The following is a 13,814-nucleotide window of genomic DNA, read 5'->3' as shown; positions in this document are numbered from 1 at the left end:
GGCAGGTCAACAGTGGCCATCAGTGACAGCTTGGACAGAGGGGTTGAATAGAATGAAAAGTAAAAAGAGACCGTTGAATTGGTAACATAAAGACCTGGGTTCCTCTGAGAGAGATTACATTTGGGCAATGAAGATAAAAAGTATTATTATGTTGACCAAGGTTTAGCTGCAGGTACATCCTGTAAATTTAAATTTAAGTTGGCCAAAGATTCCACCAGCAGCCCCTTCTTTTTTCGTCATACACTCCTGACTTGTCTTCAAGTTTCACAGCTACAATCAACACCTTTCCCTTCCCATTTCCTCAGTTCAGACTGTATGTTTCCTAAAGGGCTCCCTTCTTTTCCTCCCTCTGATTTACTCTATAATATGGTGCCTGTTCATTTTCTAAAGCAAAGATCTAATTGTGTTACCTCCCTGCTCAAAAAAGCCAGTTCAGTGTGGCTAAGAAAGAAAACCTAAGTTAACCAGCATGGCCTTCTAGGGTCTGGATAAGATGTTCCTGACCAGATTCTCACCCTCATCTCTATTACAACTGCATTATTCTGTTCTGCTTTATTCCTGTATGAGCCATGCATTTTACCAATGGGCTGCTATTCCTATTGTACCCTCCACTGGGAATGCCCCTCTCCTACGCTTCTTTCAGTATCCCTTTCACCTTTAAGACCCAAGAGTCATTTCTCACATGAAACACTTGTTCTTCTAGCTAGAGTTGTTTACTTTGAGCTACTCTAGTGCTTATACTTCTCAGCCTTTATTATTATTTATGTTCATATCTATTTTACTATGTTTATAAATTCCATAAAACCTAGCATCTCACTCTAGGCATCTTTTCCCCATGAGCATTTGGTGGAGTGCCATTCACAGTAAATACCTAGTAAGTATGAATGAATCAATGAGTTAAATTCCACCTGGTTCACTAAATATTTCATATATGTAAGTTTGGTATTACCCTGGAAGATATGTTTCTTATGGAGGCATATGGTATCTTTCGTTTGTTTTGCACTCTCCTAGCTCCCACCCCAGTCCTGGTTAGTCCTGAACTTGTAATAGTCATGCACTATAGAACTGGTTGTTCATTTCTCATAGGGGATGGCTGGGTACTGTCCATTGCTTCCCCTTGTAGGGAAAAAATGCATACAAATGGGAATTATGGGTTTAATTCTGGGTAGGGTAGCAAATAGGATCAAGGGAAGGATTAGAATTCATATATCCCCCAGCACTTAAGCCTGGACGATGAAGCAGACCATAACTGTTTGTCAAAATGGAAATTGATTTTTGAATCAAAGAAATTAGCCAGACATTCAAAAACAGGAGTGCCTAAGGGCTTGAACTTGAAAATGCCAGAGTTCTTTGCTTTTGCTGAATTGTCAGACCCTCAAAGTCCCCTCTTCCCCCAGAACTTTGTAAGTTCTGATCAGGACATCTATCAGACAGGAGTTTTGTCCACAGTGGTGGGAATTGCATTGAGAAAGAGTAGCTAATTTATGGACATAGTATTATTCAAGTCTAACTCAAGGAGCCATTGCACATAAACATTTATTTTTATAGCACTCATGCTGCTTGGAATTGGGCATGCCATGGCTGTCTTCCCCCAGTGGATTGACTTACCGTATCCCCAGCACCTCAGTGGCTGGCCTGTATAGCTGGCACTTACTGAATGCTCACTGTGTGCCAGGCACTGTACGTGGATTATCTCATTTGCTCCCCATGATGACATTATTACTGTTTTACAGATGAAGACACTGAGGCTCAGAGAATTTCATTAATTTGCATATCAACACATATCCATAAGAAGTAGAGTTAAGTTTGACCTCAGTGTCCGGCTTTTAACCTTTATGTGTTACTGCCTAATACTAGGCACCAAACATTTTTTTTTTAAGTGAGTGAGTACATATGCCATGCTTGGGAGAATAATGGGTTTGGAGACTAAGGACATCATTATTTAAATAAATCAACATACTATTTTAAATATTTAAGATTGGTAATATTTAATATATAACTATATATATCATATGCTACATGAATGTATATTATGATGATAATAATTAACATAAAGATTAATACCTTTTTAAATGGACTTGCCAACACCTAGATTATTTTGCCCTGACTCACCCACATTTTCCATAACCACTTCCTTCTGAATTCAGCCATCACTTCCCTCTTTGATGACTCCTCATCTTCCTGGAGTGCTTCAAGCAAATATTTCTTTAATTTTCACCTGAAGCAAAGACCTTTAAAGGAAACGAAGGCCTGTGCCTGGTTTGCTGGCTGAGTCTAGGGCCGACCTGCGGCCAACCTCAGCCCCTCACAGAGGCCCCAAAGGCAGCGGTGTGGCTGCTGTAGGGGAGACTCAGTAGCACCTGCAGGAGCAGCGAATACCCAGACCCTTGAGGACTAGCAGCACTGCAACGTGAGAGGTGGAGCCATCCCAGGATCCCCATCACCCAGAGATGCTTTTCCCAGCGCTTTGAAGCAGAGGGTGGGATTTGAGAAGATTAACAGTCCAATAAACTAGTCACTGGGCTGTGCAATGATGTAACCGTTCATTTTTGGGGGGGCACCCTGACTGAACTACATGGCTGGAGTTGCCTGGAAAAATACTTAATTGCAAAGTGCTTTTCCCAACCAAGGAAGAATGAAACAAAACAAGAGCAAGAAGGTGGTGACTTGGGGCCACTGGTTCCAGTTCTTAAGACTGCCTTGGTTGTAGGACACAAGTATTGGGATCTTTCTTGGCTATGGCATGTCTAGTGGAGGTCATACTCATCCTGGTCTTCTGCAGCTGCCATATGATACTTCAGAAGCACAGATTAAACAGAAGGAATGTCAGTAATGACTATAATAAAACCGCCACTTCTGCTGTCACACATTCCATGGGCTTCTCCGTGGACAGCCTTTGTGGGTCCTGAGCTTCATCTAGACTTGATCTTTGGCTTTGGCCTGGTTCCACTTGGCCCTTCTCCTCACTTGACCTCTTTGCTTGGTACTTTTACTCCTTTGTCCTCCTCCCAGATTAATTCTGCCCACTGTCCATAGTATATATTGTCCTCCCTCCATCTCTCCCAGCTAGTCCCCCGGACAAGCAGTACTTGAGGATTCTGTCTTTTGGCTTCCAGCCACCCTACGCTTTTTCTCTGGTTGCCTTCTTCACCTTTGAGCTTTCTTTGGGTGAGAAAAGTTGTTTCTTCTCTGTCTCCAGCCTCAGGTTCCAGGAAATGCAGTGTTTTTCTCCCTTCCTGGGTTCCCCTGAGCACACCCTGGACCTTCGGTGCTGCTCGCTTTGTCTGAAGCTTGGGCTGACTTCCTGACTTTGTAAGCCCGCATCTGGGTTCTCTTGCCCTGGTATCTCCGGCAGCAGGGCAGCTGCCCTGTTGTCCTGTCCAGCTGTCTGTCTCTGCCTTTGTCGCACGGACTCGGCACCTGTTAACCCATCTCAAAAGCAGACTCAGCTTCCTGTTCTGAAACCCTCTGTCCTACCTTCTCAGGGTTTTTTTCCTTCTAGTAAATACTGTTTCTCTCTGATTAATAACCACAGACCTCCCTCCCTGACTCAAGTGAAGGCAATTCTGGTTCCCACTTACCTGTTTCAGGTTAGGAGCCCACTTTCTCACCCCAGGTGTGAAGTTAACATGCCATTCCAGTCTTGCCAGCAAGACTTTAAAACACACCACGTGCAGTATTTGTCAGCTTCATGAAAACTAAAATGCAGTTAAATATTCCACCAAATGGAGAGGTGATGTGTCACTAAAATAACATATGCATCGTCAAGTTCCTTAGCCTGCCCTCTTTGGAGGCATTAGTCATCTTGGGAGAATGCCTTCTGTTTGTCGTAGTCCTGTCTTCCAGAATGGAAATTTCCTTCCAAGACAGAGCACCACGGGCTCCAATATTTAACCTATAATTAGTATATCCCCTAGAGGATTTTCTCCTTTTGATGCAGCGGCCTCTTTGTCACTCAGGCTTCTGTCTGAGGATGATAGGAACCGCAGGGCAGCAAGGTGCATCACGGGGCAGGCAGATGTTTGCTCAGATCAAAAATGTTTAGATATTCTGTACCAATGCAAACACTTAACAATCTAAACCCACAAGAAAACAGCAGAAAGCATAAAAGACAGAATATTAAAAAAGAAATGCGGAGAGACCTAAATCCCAAGTTTTGATCTAGTTTTGCATGGAATAAGATTGCTTACCCTCCTGCTTTTCTCACCCAGTTCACCGGTATTTTTAGTTTTTGACTTTTCAGCTGCTCTTTATCAAGTGTGTTTTATTCATATAAACATCTGCGCGTGACTCTTGATAAATAGCTTCCTCTTGCAGGCATCTGATTTTTTGGTTCTGAAATGGCAGTTTGCAGGGACAAGGCAGCCCTGTCTCAGCAGTGTTATCGTTTGGGAACAGAAAGAACGCAGGCTGTGCCGGCTTCAGAGTGCAACGCATGAGCCCGACCTTGTTTCTTGCTAAGAAATGTCTCTTTTTTGCCTGTCCCTGGCAGAAGCTAGGCTGGGAGATCACAGCAAATGGCTGCAACAACCTGTGTTTAATGTGGTGCCACTAATGAATTCCGAAAATTAATCTTCAGCCAAGAAAGTATGATGGAAGGTACTAGAATTTCAAATTAGGTAATGGATTGATTTCCTTCAAGACTTGGAATTTGCTTCCTTTTCCTTCTGGTGGACTTTTCTGTCCTATTCAAACCACTCACGATGGCCTTATAAATCCAGGAAATTCATCTCATGGTAGTTTTAAATTTTTCATTTTCTTGCTTTGTTCTATCTCTTAGCACAGAGAGAGCTACACCTAAATCCAGGTTTTTAAAAATGATTAAAAACCTTCTGGGAGTGAAAGAATTACGACTTTGGAAGAAAGTAGTATCCCTAAATCTAGTCCTTATTTAGTTTTTTTCCAGGGTTAAGGACTCTGGAAAGAACTGAACTTGGGGAATGTATTTCCTCAGCTTGAGACACTGACTTCTACAGAAACAGCAGCCTACAGGTGTCTCAAATGTGCTGTTGACAATCAGGGGCTTTGTGTGTCTCCCTCAGTCAGCTGGGATGAGGACTCTGCCACCCATTGTGAGGGCCTAGTACTGATTTCTCACAACAGCCTTTCCAAGGATGTCATTTGCAGGGCTCTGGTTTCACTGACACAAAAAAAGAGTTTAGAAAGATCAAGCTGTTTTCTTTACCCCAGAAGTTCTAAGAACATTTATTTTATATATTTTATAAATATAATATAAAATGTATATAAAACATATATTTTTTATATTATGTTTATATATTTAATAATATTTAAAAATAATATATTTAATAATATATATACTTATATATATATTATTATTATAAAACTCCAGACTTACTTGGTTAGACAGTCACCAATGTTTCCCAAACCTTTTTGACCAGAACACTAGTTTCATTTTTCAATGGAATGTGTTATGTGTCTAGTGTTTATCCCAACTCACCTCATGCTGGCTGGCCCCTCTTTCCCATCCAGAGGTCAACATTCTATGCATTCCCTTATAAAAACTGCTCAATCCCTGGCTGGGAGAAAATATTCTGCATCTGGAATTTGCAGTTCCTGGTTTAAAAAGCAATCCTGAAATGAATAGCATATTATAACTCCTTAGTTTTCAATGTTTGTTCTTCCAAGTCAGGTTGGAGGATTCTATCATGTTTTCATAAAGGACATGGAGGCTGTCAGGTGTTCTTATAGACCCTAGCAGTCCATTCTATCTTAATCCACTAAATCCCTGCCTGGAAGGAGACTAAGACAGAAATGACAAGCTGACAAATGTAAACAGTATGAGTTTGGAGTCTTAAGCAATAAAGAATATACCCTAGTTAAAGTTGGAAAAGGGACTAAAGCAAAGAATTATTGTTAGGCTTTCAAGGGAGGCAGCCTAGGGGGCACCGGGGAATGTTCTGGTGGCCTTCTGAGTTCCTGGCTACACAGCTTGCCCAGTCTGGCTTCTTGCTTTGCGCATCCAGTTTCCCAGCTTTGAAATGTCTTCTACCTCTTCGCCACCAAGTTCAGTTTAGTCTCAAAACATCCTCTCAAGCCTGCCTCACTTCTCATTTCCCCCACTAAGGCTTCTCTGACTGAAGCTCCCTCTCAAACCTGCCTCACTTCTCACCTCCCCCACTAAGGCTTCCCTGACTGAAGCTCCCTACCCCATCTACTGCAGAGGAGGAAGGGTTCTCCCATAGGAGTCAGAGAATTGGCCTCATCTCTGTCAGGACTTGACCTGAATTTGCTCACCTCATAAAAAGGGAGGTTAGAATGAAAATTTCAGTCCTTTAGCTCCAAAACCCTATGTTTTTGTTTGATTATTTCTTATTCTGAATATAGAAGCAAACACTGGCTTTTGCTGTTTCCTGTGTTCCTCTTGTCCTTCCATCTTTCCAATTAGATTGTAGATCCTCAAGGAAAATGGTCTTGATTCTTTATGAATTAATTTATTTTGGCTAATTCTGGCTGTGTAATAAATGTTTGCTGAACAAATGAAATGATCTGATTCCAATGACCTGGAGTCTAGTAATGCATGACTTTCAGCCATATCTGTTCCTAAGGTAGTACTGTCCTCTCTCAGTAGAATAGTAATTCCATTTCAGTCTGGCTGTTTGCTCCCCATGAGAAAAAAGTATGCAGAAGTGTTTTAGAATAAGGCTATACCCTCAAGGTCTTTATGACCTTCTCCTAAAAATCCTCCAGTGCAGCTGGATATGTCACAACTCTGTTTAGCATTCTTCCCATATATACTCATTTTCAGTTTTGCTGATCCAATGATATGACATTCAGCCCACTCAGGTCTTCCTGAGAGAACTAACAAATCCTTTTGATCATTGCTTCCACAGAGTAGAATACCTACCATCTTCATTTTGGAGATCTTCAAGAGACAACAGATTCACTCGTTAGTTTCTTCCTTGTCTGATTATCTCACTTCATGATTTAGTTGCCATTTCTTACTCCCTCTGTGACATGGAGTGACCCTCTCTTGAAAATACCAAATGACCTGGCAACCTTGTTGGTAGCCTTTCTCCCCCACTGGATGCTGAAATTATGCAACAAGATATAACACCTTTAATTACATCCCCAGACTCCAGTAGAGACCTGTTTTTCGTAAAACTAGAGTATGTATTTCTTGGCCTCTGTCAGACCCTATCCAAAGAGCTTTAATTATTGAAGTACCAGAAGGATCTTATTTCTAGGCCTCATCTGGAACACCGTCCCAAGGCCTCTATCCTGTGGAGGAAAGTAGAGTCAGTTTCATCCCAATTTCTCATTCACATGCTATGAATTTTCTATTAATGGATTTAGCTCTCACCTTCAGTCTCAGCCCTGAGTTTACTCATTTGACGTGTTGGCACTAGACAGCAGGCAGCTGGGGGTTGCCCTAATACTTTTGCTCAATGCAGGAAAGATGTAGTGTGACCTGCCCCAGATCACTGGGCAAGCTTGATTCCTGGACTCCTATCCTACGCATGCCCTCTGGGGCTGGGGGGGGGGGGGGCGCTGTGGTGTGTGAAGCCACTATGTGCATCTGCAGTAGGAACTCTCAGAGGACACAGACTGTTTGCATTTTAGGAGTTTTTGTATACCATCCCTTAAGCCAGGAGGACGGGGCCACTACACCTGTACTATTCACCGTAAACTATCAGGAGGTTCCTTATTTTCCGGGTGCTTAGGGAAGCCACATTTATTTTCCTTTGGTAGTCACATATACAGATGAATATACATGGAATCTAGGGAAGACTGCTAATATAGACGTGAACATAGTATTTTTTAAGAATGTGCACTGACTTATTTTTGGTAGGAAAAATAATAGATTATACAAAAGTCCCCTGAACCCATAAAAGTCAAATGATTGATTTCTTCCCATGGCAAGGCAGAGGTGGTATTTATAGTCATGCAGGCAGCAGAATGGAGATAATCTAGGTTCTTTTGGCTTTTCTGACTGAAAGCTCCGGTTCCAATAGATAGGAAATCCCTTGCATCATTCTAAAACTGACTGGGAAATTTACTGAATATCTTTTCAGGACTAGGAGGTGAGGGATGTGGAAGTGGTTTGAAATGAAAACTGCAAAGGTTAAAGTCAGTTTGTAAGTCCAGCAGTTAAAGATTGTTTTAAGAACTCTGCATAAATGTTTAAAAAAATGTTCAAGGTGAGGCTGATTTTTTTTTTTTTAACCATTTTGTGAGTGTATTTCATTATTTAAAATATGTTGTGTCTTAGATGTTGGTGGCATGTCACTCTTGGGAAAACTGGAAATGTTTGTTTCACAGAGTGGGCAGATTGGCATTTAGCATTTATCCTAAGCCTCCAAAGTGAGCTAAAGACTGATAGCTTAAAAGGGCAGTTGTTGAAATTTCTTTCTCCTATCAGGGGCAGCTACTCAGAATGGAAATGCAGTGGTAATTGGAGGGGTATTCATCAGATTCAATTTCACTAGAAATTTCCTTGTATCAAAGTCATTTTGGATAACATAGGGCATACAGCAAAATGTACTAAATCATTGTTTTCTTCGAAAAGGGCATTTGAATCTGAAACGGAAAGTGGTTACACCAGTGTGGTTTTAACCAATTAACCACAGAGGAGTTTAAATGCAACCCAATTTTTACCATTTTCAATGGGCTTTTTGTTCCCTGTTTGCATAATTCCATTCCAGTTCATCTGAATTATATTGTAGTCACTTCCTGTTCTGAGGTTTTTCTACTTCAGAAAAACATTAGAAATCAAGGTGTTGGAGTTTCTCTGTGAAGGTTTCTTTATGATTAGTTTCTTTCCTTGCAAGCTCCTGAATGCATTTTCCCTACCATCAAATGGTGGACATTTCATATGTTAGGATTTTATTTGAGTGACAGTGTATAATTTTATATGTTTCTAAGATATATGGACTAATCAATTTGACTCCATTGCAAACATTTTTCTGTAGTGAAAGTTCAGACAGAAAATTCAGTCTGATCAGTCTATTTCTTCAGTGTTTTGAATACTTCCCATTCAGTTGATGGCAAAAATTTACTGTTTTCAACATGTACTTAACCCAAACTAAAATAGACTTCTGATGTACTGATTAATTCAACCAGCAGAGAATTACTATTTTTTTTACCATCTGGTATACATATGAATAAAGAGAGAGCTGTGTAAGGTTAGTGATCAGGTTTTATAAATGAACTTTTTTTTGCCTCCTCTCTCTCATATTCACAGGGGAACCAGGTATCTAAGATTGTACTTTGGATTGTTTGTTGATTTTTGCAAACAGGTGTCTTATTAAGGATTTTGAAAAGCGGCCTTCTGTCACACATCTCCTCGACCACCCATTTATTAAAGGAGCCCACGGGAAGGCTTTATTTCTGCAAAAACAGCTGGCCACGGTCCTCCAAGACCAGAAGCATCTAAACCCTGTTGTTAAAACCAGGTATGGTACATGGCATCTTCCTACTTCCTCTCTCTGGTTATTTATAAAAATGGCATGTCATGTGTTTTGATTTGCCCAGCATTAGTACTGGTAATTATCATATCCCTGCATTTTTGAGAGTTTCATTTACATGACATTAAGTACTCCATACTCATGGATGAGATCAGGAGAGCTTTAGAAACAAGCTGTCCATTTGTGCTCTAATGGCTAATCTCTCTCAACTGTGGCTGAAATCCCACTCTGCCCTCATGTTCTGGTTAAAAACCAACACACACATATATTTATATTTAATATAAATATGAATTTTTTTAAAACCAATAAAGGTAGCTGTATGAAAACAGCCATGGCTGAGATCTCGTGAGAAATCTTTACTTGGCCGTTGCTGAAAGCTGTAAAGTGATTTTGGAAAGATTACAAGTTAAACACTGGAGGATTTTTCACGAATGTGCTCTGAGACCCTATTCTTTAGTTAAAAATTCCCTAGAGGCAATTTAGTATTTTTAAATGATTTTTTTCCCCCACAGGCGCTGTCTATGCTATCCAAAACAACTGTGATTCTCCCTCCCTGCCCCATTTTTCTAAAGGGTAGATTTTAAGAAATAAACATTTATTTTCAGGGGCAGTTGCTTAAAATGATATTCTGTGGTGGTCTCTAAGAAATAGATCTTTGGTTTCTGTCCAGAGGGTGGCAGAATTTCTCTTTAAATTTTTTTTAAATGCAAATAAACCTGCTTCCCAGCTCAGCGATTATTTGGTTTTATAAAACTGGCCAGGATGCAGATAAGCTCTAATCCATTATTATTAAAGGAACATTCGAAGGACTGGAGGTGAAGAAAATAAAATATCACTAGTCACAAGTTCTGGAAATATTCATGTCTTCTGCAGAACACTGTTTACAAATCAAAAAAGCATGGGAACTCTTGGAGCTGGAGGCATAGTTTCAAGGTGACTATATCTTGCTGATTTTCCCTACCACCACCAAGTTCCCTTTTGGATAGCTCAAAACAAATTTTTTCCTGTTCTTTCCCCCTTTTGACTGTCATTTGTGTTTCTATGGCTTGCCCATAGGGTAGAGAAATTCTTGTGACTTGGTACATTTTTGAAGCAGTAGGAACTTGTGTTTAAGCCCCAAGGAACTAAAATCCCTTTTCTTCCCCTGTTTTTGTTCCTGTAGACCAGCCTCTGCCCCCAAACCACTCACCTCCCCAGCTCCCCCTCCCGCCCCCAGCACACACAGCACCAGCACCAGAAAGGAAGATGAAATCAAATCAAACAGGCCAAGCGAAAAAACAAACCCAGCATTTAAATGCTGTAAGTTGAATCAGTCTTCTCCTCCTTTTCTCTATGTTCTGAAATCTGCTGCAGAACAGTTTCTAAGACTTAGGTTGCAAAGTTATGCAGCTTTTCACATTTGTCTGACTTTGCCTGTCCAGATGTATATTCTCTTTTTAAAGATGTTCCTTCTTTTAGCATAAAAAAATCAGACTCCAGTCTCTCTCACCCACTTTCTCTCATTTCTCATTATCTTTTTAACTTCTTTGCTATCGAAAGCCATATATGGTGGCAAAGGCTTCTTACAGGGTCTTTGTAATCTTCAGGTTCACTCAGGAGTTTGTGTTTCTTTGAAAGTCATTAAACATACACACACACACACACACACACACACACACACACAACCAACAGCGCCTGACTGGCTTAGTAAGTAGAGCATGCGACCCTTGATCTCGGGGTCATGAGTTCGAGACTACATTGGCTGTAGAGATTACTTTATAAATAAATAAATAAACTTTAAAAACCCCGCGACCTCACAAATAAGAATCAAAACTTTAAACAACCCTCTCCTTAAGAGGCAGGAAAATTAATTCTAAAGGGAACACGATGCCTGTAATGGACACTTAACCGGCCCCCTGCCTCGTAGCAGCAGGCAAGGGGTTGGCTACATAGGTGTTTTTAAGCCCACCCAGGAAAACTCGCAAATACCATTTCATGCCGGTGACTCCATATATCTAAAGTTGTGCGTTTACAAGATAAGGTGGGGAAACGAAAGAAGACTTGAGGCAAGTAATAGATGAGTGAGGCAGATGCCCCACCTACCACTTTTCTGTGCAGCAGGCAGCGCAGTGTGGCGGTTGAAGCCACTGGCGCTGCCAGGGTTAAATCCCAGCTCAGCCCCTCAGGGACAGGTTGTTACATTGGTCTGTTCAGAGGTTTCCTCCTCTATAATATGGGGGTTCTTCTGAGGGCCAAGTGAATCCATACATAAAAAATAAGTAGACTAGGGTGGGGGGATGGGCTAGCCTGGTGATGGGTATTAAAGAGGGCACGTTCTGCATGGAGCACTGGGTGCTATACGCAAACAATGAATCATGGAACACTACATCAAAAACTAATGATGTGATGTATGGAGATTAACATAACATAATAATAATAAAAAATAAAATGACACAAAAAAATAACTAGACTAGCTCTTGATACAGAGTTAACCCTCACAGTGTTAGCAGTGGTGGAAGTAGTATACGGGGGTCTATTTAATTCAGAGTCCTTCACTTCTGTTTAATACTACCTACCTCTAGGCCTTAATTAGTATAAATTCATCTCTGTTTATCATATAACATCATGAAAATAAACAGTACTGGGCTACTGAATGTTAAAAATATCAATTTCTATCTCATTTAAAATATAATTTATTCATTTATTTGTTCAAGAGACATTTATATGTGTGCATGTGTCAGGCCCTCTGCTGAACAGAGGAACTACAAAGGCAAATCAGATACAGTTCCTGATAAAGAGCTAAGAGTCCAGTGTGTGAAACAGACAAGAATCAGATGAGAACAGTTCAACATGAAAAGTACCTGGATAAAGGGATGCTGGGGTAACTCCTGGGACACCTGGGAGGAAAAGACCCTTGGAACTGGTGGGAGGATGATCCTTGAAGCATCCTGAAGAACAAATAGAAGAGTTGAGGAAGGAGATTATTCTAGGTAGAGGGGAATAATGAGCAGTGAGCCAAGGGCAAAGGCACGGAGGCTGGAGAGAGCTTAAGGAATTTGGTGAACACTTAGTTGGCATTGCTGGAGCTTGGCATGGAGCAGGGGAGGGGAGAAACAAGGCAGACAGGGGCCAGATCATGATGGGCTATGGAGCTTGGATTTGTCTCAGGCACTCAGAAGCCACTGAAGGTTTTTAAGCAGGCATGTGCTCCGGGAAGGTCATTCTGATTGCAGTGTAGAGAATGGATTGAAGCTGGGCAAGGCAGGTGCCAGGGAGACAAGGGAGCAGATTGTGGCAATTGCAAATAACAGAAGATATTGAGGACTTAGTGGTGGATTGGATGAGAGAGATCAGGGAGAGAGAGAGAGAGAGAAGTGTTACCCCAATTGGGCTGCCTCTCTGCCATGGATAAGACTACAATTAAACAGAAATTGTAAAGACACTAAGAGACAGAGATCAGTAAAGAGATTTTGCTTCCTCTTCCTAACCTACCAAATGCAATGTCAAGTACTTCCAGATATTACACAAAGTTTCCAACTTTCTGTAAGCATTCTGCAGTGTTCCAGACAGCCCTAGGTCCCCCAGCTGGAGAGACTTGTTTAGTTTTGAGAACTAAATACAGAGAAATGAGACCTACAGGAAAAACTGTCTTACTGTTCCTGCAAAGGGAGGGAATGTTCTGTCAACTTTAGTATTTTCTCCATGGGAGACAGAAGTTAATGGTTTGAGGGGAAGAAAGCAGGTTCTTAAAGGATGGGGCAAACTTGGACAGGTGAAGGGGAAGATCTTATATAGAGGAAGCAAGAGGAAGTGGGAACAAGGGCCTAAGAGGAGGGTTGACCTTAGGAAGACCCTCTAGGTTGGGAAAGACACAGAAAGGTTAGATGAAGATATCCAGAAAATTTGAGGAGTGAGGGTGGGGGTAGGGAGAGGGGGTCCTATGAGGCAGCTCGTGGTGAATGGCCTTTATCTTTCAAAAAAAATTAAGCAAGGTGGTCTCAAAGTTAGGAGTGGGCTGTGGACACCAGGAAAATGTTAACTCTTTGAAATAGCCACGAGGAGGAATATTATAAAGGGTCCACTAAAGATGGACATGATTGCTCAATAGCGCAGAAAACCCAAGAGGAACTTAATTGAATAGCATTCCATTGTAGTGAAGTTAATCACTGTTTAAGATAATGCATGTAGAACATTCGGCACCAGAACCTCTCAAAAAATGTACCATCACTACCACTGCCTTTCCTATCTATTATCTCTAGCAATTCTTAGCAACAAGGGGTAGGAGTAGAGAAAGCAGATACTCTGGTCTTCAGACTGGAGACTAGCTTGACAGACATGATGGGTGGACAAGGGGGCAGAGGAATAAAGATGAGTAGGAGAGTATCCTTCAGATCTTTTTGGGATTTGGAA

At 41.2% G+C, this 13,814-nt stretch overlaps 1 protein-coding gene across 1 annotated transcript in view; it reads left to right on the top strand.

Moving 5' to 3' along the window:
- The window catches only part of MYO3B (myosin IIIB), a 390,474-nt gene that overhangs the window by 135,337 nt on the left and 241,323 nt on the right, over window positions 1-13,814 (top strand). The window contains exon 9 of the mRNA XM_032401018.1: window positions 9,258-9,413. Coding sequence (XP_032256909.1) covers window positions 9,258-9,413 — 156 coding nt within the window. The remainder of the gene's footprint in view (window positions 1-9,257; window positions 9,414-13,814) is intronic.

This window comes from Phoca vitulina, unplaced genomic scaffold (assembly GCF_004348235.1).
Source record: "Phoca vitulina isolate PV1807 unplaced genomic scaffold, GSC_HSeal_1.0 scaffold1, whole genome shotgun sequence".
Taxonomy (NCBI): domain Eukaryota; kingdom Metazoa; phylum Chordata; class Mammalia; order Carnivora; family Phocidae; genus Phoca; species Phoca vitulina.
This window is presented reverse-complemented; position numbering and strand designations above follow the sequence as displayed.